At 38.1% G+C, this 19,180-nt stretch overlaps 2 protein-coding genes and 1 long non-coding RNA gene across 3 annotated transcripts; 1 reads left to right on the top strand and 2 right to left on the bottom strand.

Moving 5' to 3' along the window:
- Positions 1-1,375: 1,375 nt before the first annotated feature.
- On the bottom strand, positions 1,376-3,132 carry LOC126786580 (NAC domain-containing protein 72-like). Its single transcript, XM_050512434.1, is given in 5 exon segments — positions 1,376-1,963; positions 1,965-2,012; positions 2,015-2,389; positions 2,484-2,752; positions 2,843-3,132. Coding segments are annotated over 5 exon segments (1,059 nt in total). The 5' UTR covers positions 3,024-3,132; the 3' UTR covers positions 1,376-1,777.
- Positions 3,133-9,065: 5,933 nt separating this feature from the next.
- On the top strand, positions 9,066-11,329 carry LOC126786581 (uncharacterized). Its single transcript, XR_007671202.1, has 3 exons — positions 9,066-9,555; positions 10,570-10,725; positions 11,125-11,329. It is a non-coding gene; the product is annotated as an uncharacterized LOC126786581 (long non-coding RNA).
- Positions 11,330-14,073: 2,744 nt separating this feature from the next.
- LOC126787079 (ABC transporter G family member 9-like) lies at positions 14,074-15,345 on the bottom strand. The gene is given in 2 exon segments (XM_050513011.1): positions 14,074-14,835; positions 14,998-15,345. Coding segments are annotated over 2 exon segments (1,110 nt in total).
- Between the last annotated feature and the right edge of the window lie 3,835 nt (positions 15,346-19,180).

The raw sequence follows: 19,180 nt of genomic DNA, 5'->3' as shown, positions 1-19,180 counted from the left end.
TCAACCACTCTGATAACAGATCATCTTCGAGATGGAGTTTTTAAACTATGGTTTTAGAAGTTAAATTGTATGTTTTGCATTTGATTTCTAGTTTGTTGGCTTTAGACAACTTTATACATAGGTTTATGTTGAATAAGCGCCTTCACATTTAATTTCGGTAATAGTGTAATTTAAATTTAGAGTGGTCTGTCACCTCATTTGTCTGACCCTTGTGATCGATGACCTTTGTTTTGGACACCTTTTATCATCGTTGTTTTTTTTTTTTTTGAAATGAAACTTGATCAATTTTATACGGCAAGGTTCGAACGTAGCACCTCCAACAGACCAACCGTACTCCAAACCACTAGAGCACGAGATGCTTTCTTATCATCGTTGTTTAAAATACTGATTCGGAACTTGGAAGTCTTTGAGAGAATTGGACGTTCTCATTTAGAAAATGGAGAAGTCAGGGGCTCAGGGCTGCTAAGATCTCCAAGTTAGGACTAAAGAAACAAATCATTTGGTGAAACATTTTCTAGTTATTTCATTATGCTAGGTTCAAGTCGCTCGTTTTCGGCTCAGTTTTAACCCGTTCGGCTCGAGTTTGTAAAGTTAAATGAGCCAAGCTTAAACTCAATATTAAGCCCGACCTTAAAAATGAGCCGAGCTTGAACAACAACTATTCGGTTTGTTTGACTCGTTTAGCTAGTGAACTAGCTCGGGCTCCTTAAAAGTTTAGTTCGTTTATTAATTAAGATTGACTTATTAACTTTTATAGTATATATAAAGTGTAATTTTTATATAAAAATATAATATTAGTTAGAATGAGCTAAAAGTCTTTTTTTTTCTAGAATAACTAGTTAAAAATTTTAAATTCAACAACGAATTTGACTAGTTAATTTTAATTTATTACAAATAAAAGAGTTTTAGTTTATTACAAATAAAATAGAGTTTAGTACAAATAAAATAGATTTTGTGTGATGCTATGAAATCCGATTTTGAATTTTCTTTTAATTTCTTAATTTAAAATTTTTAGTTTTATATGATTCAAATCAGCTTTAATTCGAGTTTGAGTTCGTCTAATAAAATAAGCACAACTCAGCCCAGCTCGAGCTTTTTCAAACCAAGCCGAGTTTGAACATGAATGACAAAAATACAATTTTAGCCAAACTATCGAATAAAAACGAACCAAATATGAACAGCTTAGTATTCGGCTTTGACTCATTTACACCTAATTATGCATAATCAACACATATAGCCATTTATTTAATATTCTAATCACGAGACTAGTTACTGTATTAGAAGCTCGCAATTTGTCTAGGCCCCAAAAACAAAAAATTCAATGACATAGATGAGCTGAATCTTCAACATTTGCAATAACAGATTAACATTAGACTAGCCTGATGAAACTCGGTTATATAGCCCCTCTATTACAAGATCACATGATCTAAGCATCTCAACTTGGGTCATACATTAAGCTCTTTCTAATTGCCTCAAAGACAAGATAAGGCCATCATGAATCACCCTAAACGGATGACCAAGTTGCTAAATCTTGACCACTGGGAATTACATTCTAAATTGACTGCAATAACTTGTGCAAAAGTCCTTCCTTGATGGTGCTCCAAAGTTCTGGCCTAAACCCAGCAAAACAAGAAGAGGGTGAACTTTCCTCTTCTGTATATCTAAACCCAAAGAATCCCAATTATTTACCAAATGCACTCCTCTTTTCTCCTACCGAATACACTCCCTAAGCACTACTTTCACTCTCACTCTGTTTTTCTTTTTGCGGTTTCTACTTTCACTTTTGACTGTCGAAGCTGAAACCCGGCCTGGCCAGCCCAAAACGGGTGCCCAATCCGTAGGTGTCAATCGGGGTACACATGTTTTGCGTCAAGTAGTTCGAGTTCTGCTGGAACAATCCCGAGTTTTCTACTCGCCGAGTTCTCAGCCCACTCTGCACCTCCTCCTCTGCTTGCTTTCTCATCCTCTCCGGCGGCGACTCCACGTGGCATAGAGGCGGGATCGAAGGGACAAATACGTCATTGTTGTAATTTACTTGTGCTTGTCCTTGAGCTTGGGTACTAGGAGGAACTTCCGGAACCGGATTCAGCCCAGCCAGGCTCGCCCAGTCGAAATTACCTGACCCGAGATTACCCAAATTCTGGAGATCGAGCTTGGTGTCCTCCTGGGGTATAGCTTTGAGGGAGTTGATTCTAGGCAGAGTGAAGAACCGGTCCTCAATCTCCGGCAGCCATTCCAGCACGTCGTCGAGTTGGGAAGAGCACTCAGACGATGAGCCGTTGAAGCTCTGCTCTTTGCTTGAAACGTTCGACATCGCCATCGGCTTCTGTAGTGTGCTCGCGGCGCTGGAGTTCTTCTTGTAAATACGGCACAGAACCCATTCATCCAACTGCAACGACCGAATGCAAAACAAGTTTAATCTTCCCCATTTCAATTGAACATCAAATTCAAACCAAACACGAATTCGAGAAAATTGTATTTACCTTAGCGCTGCCATTTTTGCGTGAAGGCTCTATGAGGCGGTACTCGTGCATAATCCAATTGGTCTTGGTTCCCTTGGGAGCTTTACCGACATAAAACACAAGCGCTTTCTTGATCCCCACTTTCCTACCTTCAGTTGTGATCACCTTATCAGTACCGGTGGCCTTCCAGTACCCGGACCCGGCCACCCGATTGGGCCTCGACCCATTTGGGTACTTCCTGTCTCTTGGACTGAAAAAGTACCATTCTTTCTCTCCAAATATGGCTTTGCCTGCACAACAACGCTCAATTAGTCTCAATTGAACCAAAACCAATAACACAGCTCTAAGCTAAATTTAACAAAAGGGTTTGAAATACGTACTTGGTAGAACCCATGGGTCGAACTTGTAGAGATCAATTTCAGCAATAATCTGTAGATTGAATTGGTACCCAGCAACCTTCCGGCATAGATACTGCACCAGAAGCTCCTCGTCGGTCGGGTAGAACCGAAACCCCGGCGGCAGGCTCAGCTGGGAAAGCAGGTCAGCTTCCGGGACGCCCATTTTCTTCGGGTCGGATTGAGAGACTTGAAATTTATCAGAGATGAAACAGGGGCGAGATGAGAGGAGGAAGACTCAGGAGAGGGATGAAATTCAGATTTCTGAATATTAATTTCTTTTCTTTTTTTTCGATTTCCAAAATACGGCGGTTACTTATATAGACAACAGACAACAGTTAGGGGAGGATAAGTACGGTCTTTATGTCAAGCTGTTCGCGCCAGTGGGGCCTAGTGGGGTTCTTAGCCAATGGGATCGCACCACGCCCGAATTAAAGTTCGACGTTATCGTGCGGCCGGCCTTATCCGATAGCGAGTACGGTCCTCTTGCCTCTTGGGCTTGGGTGCATGAACCGCGGGGGAAGTTACCGCGGTGAGTCGACAGGTTATAATGGACGCGTGTCAAGAGGTCGGCGAGTCTTCCAGCAGCTCTATTTGGCGCCAAAAGGAGGGAGGGAGGGCGTCGGCGAATAGGAACAGAACACATGGAGGCACGTGGAGAGAGGAGAGGGGAGTTAGGCTGGAATTTTGCGTAAAGAGGAGGGGCTGGAAAGGGAAAGAAAGTTTAAAGCGGGGTGTCACGTGGCTAGGGTTTTTGGAAGGGAGTGGTGTGTGTAGGTGAGGCGATTAGGGTTAGGGTTTCTTTCACTCATCAACCACTGGGCAATAAGTTAAGCTCTTCGAGGCTTAAAGACTGTGATTAACAATAGTTCTTTTTTATGTGGGTCTGGATTTGTTTGGGGTATTTGTCAAAATAGATGATGTGGGTTGGTCTAAGGACTTCTGAGGAGGTGGATGGGACTGGATCCTTCTTAGCTTGAAGAACTTTTTTAGGGTTTTCTAGCTTCTTGTAAACGTGGCCAGAGAGAGAAAAAGGTTTTCCAGGGGTCAATTCGGCACGTAGAGAGATTTCCAAGGTATTGCATGACATGTGGATTTTGAGAGGTGTAAATTTCGACAAGTAGAATGAGTCAGCTCGAACGATTTTCGTATTGTGTTTAGATTTTTTTAGAAATATCGTGGTCAATTGTGTGTTTGAGACTTGAACTTCGACACGTGCAGTAAGCAAAATGCTAGGTGGCAGTGGGGGAGTGGCTGGCAGCAAAGTTTGGACGGCTCTGGGTTTGAAAAGAGAGCATATAAACTTGTCATGCGAGGCAAAGATTCGGGTACCTACTTTCGAGTAATGCGGCAAGACATGGAACTTTGGAAGTTTGAACTCTGAGTCATTAGGGTTTAATACTTGTTTAGAGAAGATCTATGACGATTGTATCCATCTTTGGTTTGGAAGCTAGGAGTGTGCCATATTCTACATTGGTGTTTAGTTATATAAAATAATGAGGGCCTACGAATCAAGATCAAGGGAAAGGGTTTATGTTGCTTCCGTTGTACAAATATGGTTACAAGAGATAAATAAATATGACACTTGGTAATCTACGTGTTGTCTGAAAACTTGTATATAATAATAATAATAATTATTATTATTATTATTATGAAATAAAAAGAAAGTCGTTTCTAATCTAGCTAAAATGTAAAGTTGTAATTGTTTTCGATGGGAAATGTATAATTGTACGTGATTGAAGTTTAGTTAAAACTGTGTGATAGATGACAATTGAACACGTCCCATGGTGATCGAAAGGTATACGTACTAACATACGTATAGGTTAGTGTGACCGCGTTGGTTTGGTCTATCTATTCAAAATGTTGGAACTAATTCAATAAAGATAGGCAAATCATATTGACTTGATGAAAAAAGCAAAGTGTGCATAGAAAATGCATGTGTTACTAAGAAGAGGTTGATTTATTTAGGTTTATAATCATGTGTAAACCTGAAAATTCTCAAAAATAAAAAAATAAAGTCCAACGTCCCTAACAATAATACCAAAAACCCACAGTAATGCAGACTGATCGAAAAAAGAAAAATGAGAGATTAATGCAGATTGATCGAGAATACAGTTTTTCGGGTGATTATCCATGGATTTAGGTTGCCGCCACTTATATTGTAGATTTGTAGGCTCTTGCACGTACTAGCTTTAAAGTTTATTTTGATGACTTGCTAAGACACAAAATCATTTTACTTCTGAGTTTAATGCACGATACTATGTCTAAGTACTTACTGTTTATGTTGTTTAGGGTTTAGGCCCAGTACACGTACATCAATTACGTACGTACTGTTTCAGTTGTTCATATATATGTCTCGATCTTATTTACTAAACGTTCACCTACTTTTAGTACACTGGCATATATGCATCAGCTGCAGCACAATTTACTAGTCCATAAATTGTTAGTTTGAACTATGAGTAGTGAATGAAATATCCTTTGAACCAAAAAAAAAACTATGAGTAGTGTAGAAATGTAATTTAGTAGCGATCAATCAAGGTCGCCAACCAAGAATATTTCTTCCTTGGCTCCGCCTTTTCCTGTACCTTTTGCCAAGACTTATAACAGTGTATCACTAGACTAGCTACTCTCGATTTTTTTTTTTTACAAAATAATTTGACATATCGGGATCGTACCTCTTTACAAGGCATCTATTTCGAGTGTTTGACGATCTCCGTAGTGGGGTTGACTCTTCCAGCGCATGGTGTGCTCTCTCTGTTTTCATCATGGAAGAAAAAAACACAATCTTGTCAAGTCTCTCGATCCCATTACAATCGCATATACGGATATACCTACTTACCAAGTACAGCATAGCTAGCTGCAATCTACCAGATTAAACTCTTCAGTTTCACATGATTAGCGAGGGCAAATTGAAGCCGGTCAGAGTCGAAACCAAGACCGATAACCACATATATTGCGGCGGTGAACGTGTTATTATTTGTTGTTTGATTTTGTCTCGGACTTTCGAAGCCAAAATTATCGGTTTTCAACTCATCTCCAGCATGCAATTGGCTGCGGTCAAATACTGTAAATTAATCCAGGTACATATGAAACTATTTATCCAGCAAGCAATATCCCATTTGACATTCGAATTCAATGTACTGGTTTGTACAGTCTCATATCTGTGAATTTTTTTAGAACATGCATGAAGGAAACATACAATATAATATATACTTACCAACTCGGAACATGTCGATTGCAAAAAACAATACTGGATGTTATTTATCCTTTCGTAACCGAGAAAACATGTATTTACTTTTTAGTTCTTATTAATTATCATCGAAAAAGATAAATGACTTCTTCTTATTGGTCATCTGTACCTAATTTGTTAACTGTACAGATAAAGTTGTATCAGGCATGTCTGCGAGACTGCGGCATCTGAAAATATTTGATATTTCAAATAGTGATTTTGGTGTATTTTACTAGTTCATACACACGTATTTTACTCTTAAAATCTACAGCATAATAATGAACATGAAGGTATATCAATCGTAGCCTGCTCTTACTCGTATTACTATATTAGAAATGGTGCATATAATTTTATTTTTTATAGTGTCGTTGACGTTTTTGACAAGAATGATCATAAGCGAACTTAAATGATTGTTTTGGTCTAAAGATAAAACCACTCGATCAATTGATCTATTCTTTGCTACTTTATATACTAGTATGGATCGGTTCATATTCTTTCATAAACCAGAGTGTTGAGAAGTCATTTAAAATATAAAGAAACAATCATTCTTTCCTTCTCTTTGTTTTTGAATGGACAAACAATCATTCTTACAAAGTGTGAAAAACAATGTGACAAACAGCATGATAATACCCTGTTTAGTTGGGATGGGCCCACAAGTATGCAGGGTCCAAATCAACAACCCAATTTAAAGAGGTTGGGCGAAAGCCCATGTAAAACTATTTTACAAAATCTATACACGGCCTCTCGGTTAGTATTACAAAAACCTGCACTCTTACCTTGTAAATAATGCGCTAATAGACTTTATGCTTATATCTCTGTTTATGATTCACGCCACAACTCGAACTTCAATACTACGTACGTAAAGAAGAAGAGCATTAAATCACACTACTAAGACCCTTAGTGCACGTTTGGTTCCTGGTATTAACCAGGACACTGCTAAATAAGGAGAATCTAGCGGCTAGTCCTACGTTTGGTGCAAGCTACGATGCAATGAAGCTTCACCGGAGGTCCGATTCCCGTTTTGGAATCGGAAGCGGAAGCGCGTTGGAAGCTCGGTTGGAAGCGTTGTGGAAGCGCAAGAATTGTTGGGTTTTTATAGTTTTCATCTCTATTTTTCGGCTCTAATATAAATATCTCTTAAAATCTCCATATTCTAAGGACTCGATAATTCATGAAGATAAATCAAAATCTAGAATTGGATGAAAACCCAGAAAACATACGGTTGAAGCCTCGTTCAAGTAAGTTGCATGAGATTCAAGGATTTATTTGAGCTTTTAGTTTTGTGTGAGAGAATAAAGGCATATAAGATTATAGATGAATATGATTTGGAGCAAGAAACTGATTGAAACTAGATGAGTGAAAAATCAATGTTGTGGATTTTGGGCTAGACTAGGATGAAGCTCAAAGAGAGAGTGCAAAGTCATTCAGCCTTAGGGCGCGCCGCTCATTGCAAATTGTATGTACATATATTTTTGATTCCACATACTTGGCCAGTGTGATTGGAGAGATCGTCAGGTGTATGATGGATTAACTGAAATGTGATGCACATCATTTGTGGTTAGCTACACTACTAATATCATGTTAGTTATTGAAGTGTTTGTGTTGTTTATCCTAGGCTATTATAAAATATATATTAAGCTCATTTTCTATCATATTGTTCTTTTATAATGTTTTGTTAATTAATTTTTTGTTTTATATAATATATTTTTAGATATAAATATATATTATTTTATTATGACGCTTGCAAAACGTAACCGCTTCCAAATAAATCCAAAAAAATCGCTTCTGTGCTTCTAAACGTTTCGCTTTCACGTACCCGCACTATGCCAATATTGTCATCACACGACAGGAGAAAGACGACATAAAAAATTTAGACGACATAAGTTGGTTTTTTAGGTCACTGAGACGACATATAATAGATATCTGTCGTGCAAAAAGTATGATATATTAGTTAGATGACAAATAAGTGTCGTACGATCTAATAAAAAAATATCAGTTTGAGTTGAAATTTTGGACAAAGTAACAATGACAATTAAGTGTCGTATGATGAAACCTAAAAATTCTCAATTTTAGTTGAAGATATAGACGACAAAATTTTGTGGTCTGAAAAAGAAGTATGCAATTTACCTTTTCAATCTTGCACGAGGGTTTCAAATTTTCAATCTTGGACAAAGTAACAATGACAATTAAGTGTCGTATGATGAAACCTAAAAATTCTCAATTTTAGTTGTAGACATAGACAACATAATTATGTGGTCTGAAAGAGAAGTATGAAATTTGGCTTTTCATGAATCTTGCCTGAGGGTTTCAAGCTTTTCCACACTTAGTCAAAAAAAAAGTGGGAAGCTTTCCAAGATTTTTGTTGTGTTATGAAACTTAATTTGATGGCCACAATCATAGGAACTAGGAAGTGACAAGCTTTCCCACACTTAGTCAAAAACATGTTGTACCATGTACACTGCCAGTCGGCATGTTGCGATTCAAATGACAAAAATCATAAAACCATAGGAACTAGGAAGTGATCACCATAACGAAATATGACTATTGTACGATATTAACCTATTTTCGGCAATGTTCACCTCACAATCGATGCAATTAATGTTAAATTAACAATATTTATTACATGAAAGCGCAATTAACTACTTCAATACTTCATCATGAGATATATTTTGATTACGCCAATACTAGTACTCTTATTTAGATTCGAGAGCCAAAATTTTAAAAATCGATTAAGTTGTTATGGCTCAAGAGTTGACTTTTAACCATTCCCTCATTTCTGAATACTTTATTCACGAAAATCGTAAAACTCATCGATGCGAGTTCGTAGACACTCGTCACACATAAAATAGTGAATTCAAGTTTCCGCAAGGACAAAATCGTATTTTTACAAAGGCACCATAAGTCTTTAATTTCCTTCTCTCTCACTCCGCCGCGCACACTATTTTCTTTTCTTTTTTTCTTTTCTTCTTCTTCCTTCTTCCTTCTTCCCTCTTCCCTCTCCCCGAGCTCTCCTTCTTCTCTCCTCTGCCGCCTCGACAGGGCCTCCTCCGGCCACCAGCTCACCAAATCGTCACCACCATTTGAATCCCAATGCTGCTCCGACCGAAACCCCACCGAGTATTGTAGACGCAAGCCGCCATCCTCACACCTCCATCTTACCAGAAGAAGCCACCCTATCCATCCATCTCTCTCCAATCTCAATCTCAATCAAAACCCATGAAAGATTCAAACTTTCTGCTTCAAAGGGTCTCTGAATCGAAACCCATAAAAATTTGATTCGTGAATGGCGAGCCTGTATGTGAAAGTTGTGCCTCCTGCGGATCTGAATAGGAACACAGAGTGGTTCATGTACCCTGGAGTTTGGACCACCTATATTCTCATCCTCTTCTTCTCTTGGCTTCTTGTGCTCTCGATCTTTGGCTGCTCTCCTGGCATGGCTGGGACGATAGTCAATCTCTCTCATTTCGTGGTATGTATATGTTTATATCTATTCTTTAAAATTATGTAATTTGTATTTGTGAATTGTGTGTTTTTTTTTTCTAGTTTTAGATGTGTGTTACTGGCTTTGATTGATTTCTGTGTAGAATTGAGTTTTTGGGTTTGTGAAATATTTCATTTTGGTGATTGTGGGGGGGGGGGGGGGGGGGGGGGGGGGCGGGGGTGTTTATATGATGGTGGCATCAATCAAGTAATTACCTTTTAGTTGAGTTTTGTAGTGAATCCATATTGCAATTGCTTAGCTCGATGATGTGTTTTTATGTCTGTGATTGAGTTTATGCTGCATAATTCTACATGTATTTTGTATTTGGAAGCTGAAATTGTCAGCGTTGCAATGTTTTAGTATGTGTTGTTTGAAAAAGGATAACCTAGGCGGTATATTTCTTGACTGGAGCTGGTTAATTTGCTTCAAACTATTAGTTTGTTGTCGGTGTGAGCTGGTGGATGTTTAGGAGTTTAGCTAAGAAAATGAGACTTATTGCATGAATATTGATTAGATCAATGCTTTGTTCAAGTCGTATGGTAAATGATAGGAATGTTGAGGTACTGCATTTACTGAGCCATGTAATGAGACTTAGGCTAGGATTATGGAAGGAAAAAAGTATCAAGGGATCCACTGGTTACATATATATTTAGCAGTTTCTTTACTGGTTGGGGTATTGTCATTGTTAATCTTATCAGAACATGTATTTATTCACTTCTCAATTAGTGCTGATTGTGCCTCTTTTCTGGGACTTGGGAGTGGAAGAAATAGTCAGTTTTTATTGGATATGTAGGTTTTTTTTTTGATAATTTGATACACTGATCATCTCATCATCTAAAACGTGTGGGTTGTTGGAATGCATATCTGGTCTTCTACTTCTGTTTTGAACCGAAATGCTTAGGCTAGTTTGGTAACATCAAATCAATATCAGGTAGATTGGTTGAGCATGCTATTTTTCATTGGTTTAAAACTTCTGAAAATAGAATCTATTTTTCATTGCAGCTGGTAGCAGGTGACAATGGTTACAGTAAAAGCATGTCTAAGGCTTGGCGAAACTTATAGTAAAAGCTGGTAGCAGTTAGGATCTTGTTGTGAAGCTGGAAAAGTTACAGCACCAATCCAAAGGCACAGTTCCAATCATGATCTTTTGGCCATAAGGTGATCTTCTATTTTATCTTTACTTTTTCCAATTTTTGGGTTTGATAATCTATGGTTTAGGGTGGTAGGTTGCTAGCTAATTGAAATCATTTAGCTTGGAAGTTGGGGGTTTGTAAGGTGTTTATTGCTCATATATTTTGAATGTTGCTCTTTTTGTTGATTACCTCATTTATAAAGTTCATGAATACATAGTTACATGCATACAACCTCAAGATCTATGTAGCTTCTCTGTTGGGAGCTTTTAACTATTTGTTTTTACTCATTTGTTGTCCTGCCTCAAAACAAGGGAATCTCAATCAATGACATCAATTATCACATTGTTAAAACTAGTTTATGGTTTCTCTTTAGTGTGCACCATGACTCTAAAAACTAGTTTATGTGTTTCTTTGTCTCTTACAGACTGTAGGAAGATGGTGGAAGGCTGTACAAGGCTCCAAATGCTTAATTGAGATGCAAGAAATCTTGAGTTTAGGATTAATGATTTCGTTTCTCATTTAATGTTTTGCATTCTTTCATTTTATTTATACACATGTATTGGCACACTTCAAAGGTTTGTCTTTGAAGTGGATTATTCAATAATCAATGAAGTATTACTTTGTTTGAAGTTTATGGAAACAACACAATTGCTTATATCAAACAACAAGAATGTGAACGTGAATGTGAAGTTTAATTATCAATCAGATAAATACTACAATAGATTACAGTACAATGAAGTCTAATACACCATTAAACGATATATGCCATCTGGTTTAAAAACATAAAAGAGAGGTTAAATGATCAATGAAACGACATATCCAATATGAAATATGCCCTCGTTATGTCGTGTAATAAGGTGTCATACAATATATAACTAGAAGTTAGACGACATTTAACTGTCGTTGTATTTTTCAATCATTATGTTGTGTAATAAGGGGTCAGACAATATATAACTAGAAGTTAGACGACATTTAACTGTCGTTGTTTTTCCATATAGAAGACATATAGTGAATAATAATTCCAAAGTTGGCATTTCCAGACGACATATATGTGTCATAGTTTAGTGATACACACGACATATAGAGAATAGATGGGGAATAATTATTTCAGATTTGGTATTTTCATACGACATATATCTGTCGTCTAAGTCATTCACACGACAAAAAAAATATGTCGTGTGAGATGATTTCACACGGCAGACCCTTAGACGACATAACCATTTTTGTCAGACGACGTAGCTCCACTGTCGTCTGATAGCCATATTGGCATAGTGCCGCACCCGATTCCATGCAGTTTAAGGTGCAAGAAGGTACAAACTTAAATGACTTTTTTTTTGTCGAAAACTTAAATGACTTTAACCAAGACCGTGTTTCTCATTTTACCCTCCTTAGGTGGTGTTAAGCTGGGTACCCGTTTTCCTCTCCCTTATCTAAGGAGATCACTAACCTTCTCTCGTCAAGAAAACACTCTCTCATTCTCTCCTTGCTCAAGCTCATGTCAACACTTCGACTAACACAGATAAATTATCTATGTCAGCATCTCTCTCTTTACTTCTTGATTCATTGTTTCTTTTATTTGATATCTCCTTAGATGATTGATTTGGTAGAAGAAAAAAAAACCCTAAACTTTGGGATGAGGGATTCTGGGTTTTCTTCTGGCCTCTATCTATTGATTCAGATTAGGAGGAGTCTGAACCGATGATATGTTGCTCGTAGCCTCGTAGGTACTTGGAGCATTTTGGTATCTAATTTCTTTAGAACGAGAAACGACATGTTGGAAACAAGATTGTGGGAATTCAACCATATGCTCCAGAATTCTTAAATTCTTCATGCCCAATACTAGCAGAGGATAAAAAAAAATTTGATTTTGGCATATTTCTTGATGGTCTTGAATCTGGTATTGTTCAGTCATGCACAGACTTCCCTTAAAAATTCTTCAACTGCTTTTGGTGGGGATTACGGAATTTGAGGTGAGCTTATACAACTTCGGGTAGTATAGTTGATATTTGAAGTTACTTTTTGATGACTTAAATATGCTCTATTTTTGTTCATTTTTCAGTTCACTTGGTTAAAATCTTGAAACAAGTACATATGTTTGGGAAATCTTGTTTTCGGTCTTCATTTCTATTGCGAGCTTGGTGCTATTTTCATTTCTTATCGGCAATATGCAGGTTGGTTTTGTTATCGAAATCTTCTAGTCATGTAATTAATGTACAACTAGTTTCAGTCTCTGGTTCGTATCTTTTACTTCATGTACATGACTCCAGTGGGTATAATGAACTGATGAGATCGTTTCTTTGAACCAATATTTGCAGTCCACAACTACGAGATCAGAGGAGATGAGAGTTAAAAGGAGAGACGTCGAACAATGGTTTTTTGTAATTAGCTTATTTATGAGTAGTTCAGTGTAATGCAACACCAAACATGGGACAAACTTAGTGCAACTTAAGGCATTCCACATGAGTAGGACAGTTTTAAGAAATAAAGAGGTACACACTAGTCCAAGGTACCAAACGTGCACTTAAGTTCTAGTTCTTACACGATTGAACAAACATTTAATCTACTTTGGGCCAGTTTGGGATTGCTTTTGAGCCCTGCTTTTGGGTCAAAAGCAATTCTGGGTGAAATGAATGGTGTTTGGTGAGACTCACATAATCGATTTTAGGGAATGCAATGCCTCAGGAAGCTGGTTTACAAGAAGCAGCACTCACCCAGTTTTGAGAACTGCTTCTGAAAAAAATACGGAGCTCATTTAATAAATTTTATTTTAAACCCTTTTTTCCCCTGCTGTTTTACTTAAAATTACAATTAAATAACCACCACAACCCTATTTCTCTAACCAGCCCGTTTCATTACTCCACAGCCTCACCTTGTACCTCAACTCCACAACCTCACTTTATACCATCTACCAATCGTCCAATTGTGGTATTGTACTGAATAGATTCTAAGAATATGTATAGGCAGCCAATGTATAATTAGTGATGGATAATATCCTTCTGTAAGAAGAATATGAGTACTCATTTGTGCGAAAGTGCACAAGTATATACAGCTTACATTAGAGAAGAGATTGCACACTAGCTTTTTAGAATATGATCGACATCTTTGTGTACATAATTTGTTCTCTGAGCTTTTCTCTGTTAATTTGTAGGATTGCAGGCACAATTGATGGTGATCAAGTTCAAGAGGTAGCAAAAATTGCAAATAAAAAAAACTTAGGTTTATTATATAATTTTTAAGCTGTTGAAAATGATACGTTATAATTTAAATAATTTAATAATATATATGTCTGTTTTAGTAATTATACCACTATAACCAAACACTCAAAATTGTTTTTCGGTCACACAACAATTTTCAAAACAGTTTACCAAACACCTCAGCTAATTCTTCTCACAACAGTTTTAAAAGCAATTCTGCTCACAGCAGCTTCAAAAGCAATTATGACCACAACACAATAATGCCAAATTGGGCCTTTGTGGCTTTTCGTAACCCCAATCCTCATGAGGGCGATATAGGCAACGAGTCTATAAAACACAAGCATTATAGCCAAAGCCACCACAGCAATCACTTGTCCATCAAGCCCCACACTTTTGATATTTGGGGAATCCCCAGCCAAACATACCCTTGTAGCGTCTGAATCACAGAGGAAAGTATCCCTCCTTGTGTACTGAGACCCTATTAGCAGCTTGTATGCATAATTACTGATTCAAATGTACTTAATCCAAGCTATGAAAGGAGGCACGTGTTGAACATAGTAACCACCGGCGAGAAGAAATGACAACATGAGAACTGATCCGAGTACTGTCGCCGATTTTTGGTCCATGACCACAGCGCCAAGAGCAAGTCCCATTCCTTGAGCTACCAAGACAAGGAGGAGAAGAACTGACAATGTGTGAAAAAAGTTTGCTGTTGTGTATTTGAGACCTGCCATCCAATATGTTATGGTGATAAATACAGTGGCGAGAACAAGTTCCATGGGGAGGTCACCGAGGATTCTTGACATGAAGTAGGAGGAAAGTCGGTAGGTGCCAGAAGTTCGTTCCTTCTCAAGCATTTTGCGTTCTGGCGGGAATGTGAAAATTGCTTGGAAGAGAGGGAAGAAACCCCAAAATCCAGACATAAAGAACAGAAGACCAGTCTGCAAAAATATAAGGTTTTCGACTTGTTATGTATCTTGTCATATGTGCCGACCATGGTTCATGTCAATGTAATTTACTATTTAACGATAAGTTATATACTCCAAGTAAAAATTTTGGTTTATAAAGAAAACCTCAGATAGAAGTAGTGAAACGTTAAGTACCTGATCTTCTACGGAGGAAGACCGCCACCACAATAACCCACAGAGCAAAGCCACAGCAACGACCTGTCCAATCCTGAGGCCAGAGAAGGACTCATGCTTCCTCTCCTTCACTCTGCTGAACAAGACAGTCATTTGCTGCCACCAAGTTGTAGGCCATTTCCTAAATTTATTGTCTTCTGATGATGCAGGTTGAGAAGGATTATTGTTGCAGGCGCTGGTGTCTTTAAGTTCTGCTTTCAAATTATCTTCAAGGTTCTGCTTGTAGGCCAAAGCCAAACTCTCCTTCACCTCGCTCTTGTTATCATATGATTCATCAGGCGTCAGACCTAGCGTAACAGAGATTAACATATCACTTTCACATTGCACGCAACAGAAATCCAAAAAACACAATTGCAGCTGACATAATATATATAATATAATATAATGAAAGCTTTAAGAAATAAAAAAAACTAAAAGAAAAACTCAGATCACCACCTAAAATTTTTCGAGTTCAAAACAAACCACGAAATCTATCTTGAAAAAAAAAATGTATTGCAAATGTAAGCATTAATTTGGGTTTAGGGTTTGAGATATGATGTATAACCGCTTCGGCTGTTTACTAGATAGAGTCATTCGGTAAACTTTCTGGCCCTTGATTTGGAGAATCTCATACAGTAAATTACAGCTTACGACATTATTAGGATCACAGGAATTGAGCCCCCACACCGGCCACACGATTTGTATATCATGAAAAATTCTAAAATAATCTCAATAAATCGAAATCATCTTATCATCACAGTGGATCATTACTGAGTTCATGGTACGACTCAGTCGAATTGATTATTACAAACCAAATTTATAATTCAAGCATTATATCAAATGGAAATGTAAAAATCCACTCAATTCTCACCACAAGATAAAATAAGACAACTTCAAAGTCTTCAGAGTTGTCTGTCGGTTCCGCTAATCCACACCTGCGAAACTATCACCTACACCATTGAATAGGTGCACCAGGATTTAAAAAACACAAACCCGGTAAGCTTTGCAGCTCGTATGAGCAAAACAACAAGATAACATGCATAGTAATACGAGAATAAATATTGAAACATCTAATTATAAATGTACTCATGAGTCAAAGGACGGCCCATCTGGTTGTCCAATAATATTTGAAAATATAAGTGCTCATGAGAAATCAGGCAATCCATCTGTTTACCCAATTACATTTATAATACGGGTACTCATGAGACCCAGGTACTCATCTGTTACCCATCATGCACTACACCGCCGGGCATTGGGCAACCCATCTGTCACCAAATAATCCCAAAAATATGGGTACTCACAAGCCGGTAACCCATATGTTACCTCTCATGCCAGTACACCGGCAGACAGACTAGAGCTCTAACTGTATCGTGACTGTCGCCCGACCAAGGTTAGGTTTCGACATGCCAACACGTCCGAAGACACCGCTGCCCAAAACCTTGCCTTCCTTCCTTCTCTACCCTTCTACACCTCAGGTCGACTCCCTACCGCCTTGACGCCTCCTCACGTGCCGCCCTAGGCGGCGGTACCTCCCTCATCTCCTCCTCCTTCGATATTCCCCCAAATCAAACCAAAACAATCACAATCACCACAATAATCCTATTAAGCTAACCCTCACCTTGATTGGACCGTGAAACCGTCAGATTGTCACCGGAGAAGTTCGAGATGTCGGCGGTCTCGATTTTTTAGAGGAAACTTGCTACGGCTCGGATTGGGTTCCAAATCGATTATAGAAGGCGTCGGAGGATGAGGCGCGGTGGAGTGGAGCGATCGCAGAGTGCTTGCGTCGCCGGAGGTGCAGTTCGGACGGCTGAGGAAGTTGCAGGGCCTCGAGTTGTCACGCGAGAGCTCACGGCGGCGAGGGGGTCACGTCTTGCCCGGGAGAGGGAGGAGTCGAGCTCGCGATGGCCTAGAGACCGGCGGTGAGGGTCACATCGCCGGAGTCGGGAGATCGGCGGCGGAAATTTTCTTGAGAGGGAGAGAGAGAGAGATCGGGGAGGGAGAGAAGGAAGAGAGAGAAAGGAGGTTGCGGGGGAGAAGAGGGGTTTCTCGCGTCCGAGAAACGTAAATAGTAAATATGTGTATAAATGGTAAATTGGTACATATATATGGTTTGCTATATTATATACTGTCGTAATTTCCATTGTGAATAAGTTCATTTTGGTGTTGAGATATATATATATATATATATTAAGTATGTTGATTCGATTTGTACAATATAATGTGATGATTATTGTACGTGATTTTAACATTGAGTTTTGTTAAAACGTTTTTGTCTTCGGACGTGTTTTATGTCTTCGGACGTATTGGCATGTCGAAACCTAGCCTTTGGCCGGGCAAAAGTTACGATATGGTTAGAGCTCTAGCCTGTCTGCCGGGGTACTGCATAAGAGGTAACAGATGGGTTATCAGCTTATGAGTACCCATATTTTGGATATTGGGTAGCAGGTGGTTGCCCAATGTCGGCGGTGTACTATTCATGAGGGGTAACAGAGGTATACCAGCGCTCATGAGTACCCGTATTATAAATGCATTTGGGTAAACAGAAGGGTTGCCCAATTCCTCATGAGTACATATATTTTCACATTATTAGACAACCAGATTGGCCGTCTAATGAGTCATGAGTGTATTTATAATTGATGTTTTGTGGATTTTCGTATATATTTTTATGCGAGTTATGATTTCGATTTATTGAGATTTTTTTAGAGTTTTTCATGACTACGAAATTTGAGTTTCATACTCGAAATTTTGGGGTCGTGACATGGCAGTTCCTAGGTTTTAGAGAGAACTTCCCTGAAAATGGTTTTAGATTTCTTAAATATCATTTTACCACATCTCTACACACTACTTTACGGCAATATGATTTCTCTTCCCCCTCCCCCTTTTTCACTTTTTTGACATGTTTTCCAATGAGCTATTTATCTTGCTTGGTTATTGATTTCATCTGGTAATGATATTATTTATCTTGCTTGGTTATATATGAATATTTGATTACTCATTAGCTTGTAAGTTGGTGTGCTTATTTTGGCAATTGTTATTTTAACCTTATTTGATTATGTTTATTATAAATAATATATATATTTTGTTAATTTTACGCAAAAATAATTAATTTGTGTTTTATTAGTGCGATGAATGAAATTAAAGAATGTTAAATTCTTTTATTCTCGATATTTAGCCCTGGAAATCTCGATAATTACTTAGAAATATTAAATTATTTTATTAGTGTTATGACATCATACACATACTATGGACAAGAGATGGATGCTGCTCGGGAGAGAGGACCCACTTTATTTAAACGAAATAATTTAATTTTGTGAACTGGGCAGTTGTTAATGGTAATGGAGCAGAATGGTACAAGTTCATGTGTAGAAAATGCGGCTACAATGACTGGGTGAATTGTCACTTTCTGTATCAACACCTTTCACATAATGGCATGTGGCAAAATTATACTATATGGACGAAGCACTGTGAATTTTTCGTTCACAATCGTACAATGGCTGATTTGCGAGATGGTTATATTCATGAAAGTGGGTCATCTAGTGGTACTATTAGTCATTCTATGGACCCTACCATGAACATGTTATACGATGGCTTCCCATATGCTTCAAGATGTGGTCATGAAGAGTCATTTGAAAAAGTGACAGTTAATGAAGAGACAATAGATCATGAAGAGGTAGTTGACATGACTGATTACGATAGGTATAATAGGTTGGTCACTCAAGCACAAACCCCTTTGTACCAAGGTTGTGACGTGACTGTTTTGAGTGAAATCATGTCACATATGCAGTTGAAAGTGAAGCATAAATGGTCAAATATGAGTTATGATGGCAATTCTAAATATATTAAAAGCATGCTGCCTAAGGATAACCAGTTTCCTGAAAGTCATTATAAGACAAAGAAGATCTTGAAAGACCTCGGTCCCAGTTATGAAAAATACATGCTTGCAAGAATAATTGTATATGTTTCGCAGAGATTATGCAAGAGATGATGAGTGTCATGTGTGTTTTGAATCGAGGTAGGAGCCATCTTCTTTGTTTAAGAAGAAAAAGGTTCCGGTAAAGGTGTTTCGTTATTTCCCATTGAAACCTAGATTGCAACGTCTGTACATGTATGCGCACACGGCAAAGGAGATGAGATGGCATGGGTTAGAAAGAGATGATGATGA

The sequence above is a fragment of the Argentina anserina genome, chromosome 3 (assembly GCF_933775445.1).
Source record: "Argentina anserina chromosome 3, drPotAnse1.1, whole genome shotgun sequence".
In the NCBI taxonomy this organism is placed as follows: Eukaryota; Viridiplantae; Streptophyta; class Magnoliopsida; order Rosales; family Rosaceae; genus Argentina; species Argentina anserina.
This window is presented reverse-complemented; position numbering and strand designations above follow the sequence as displayed.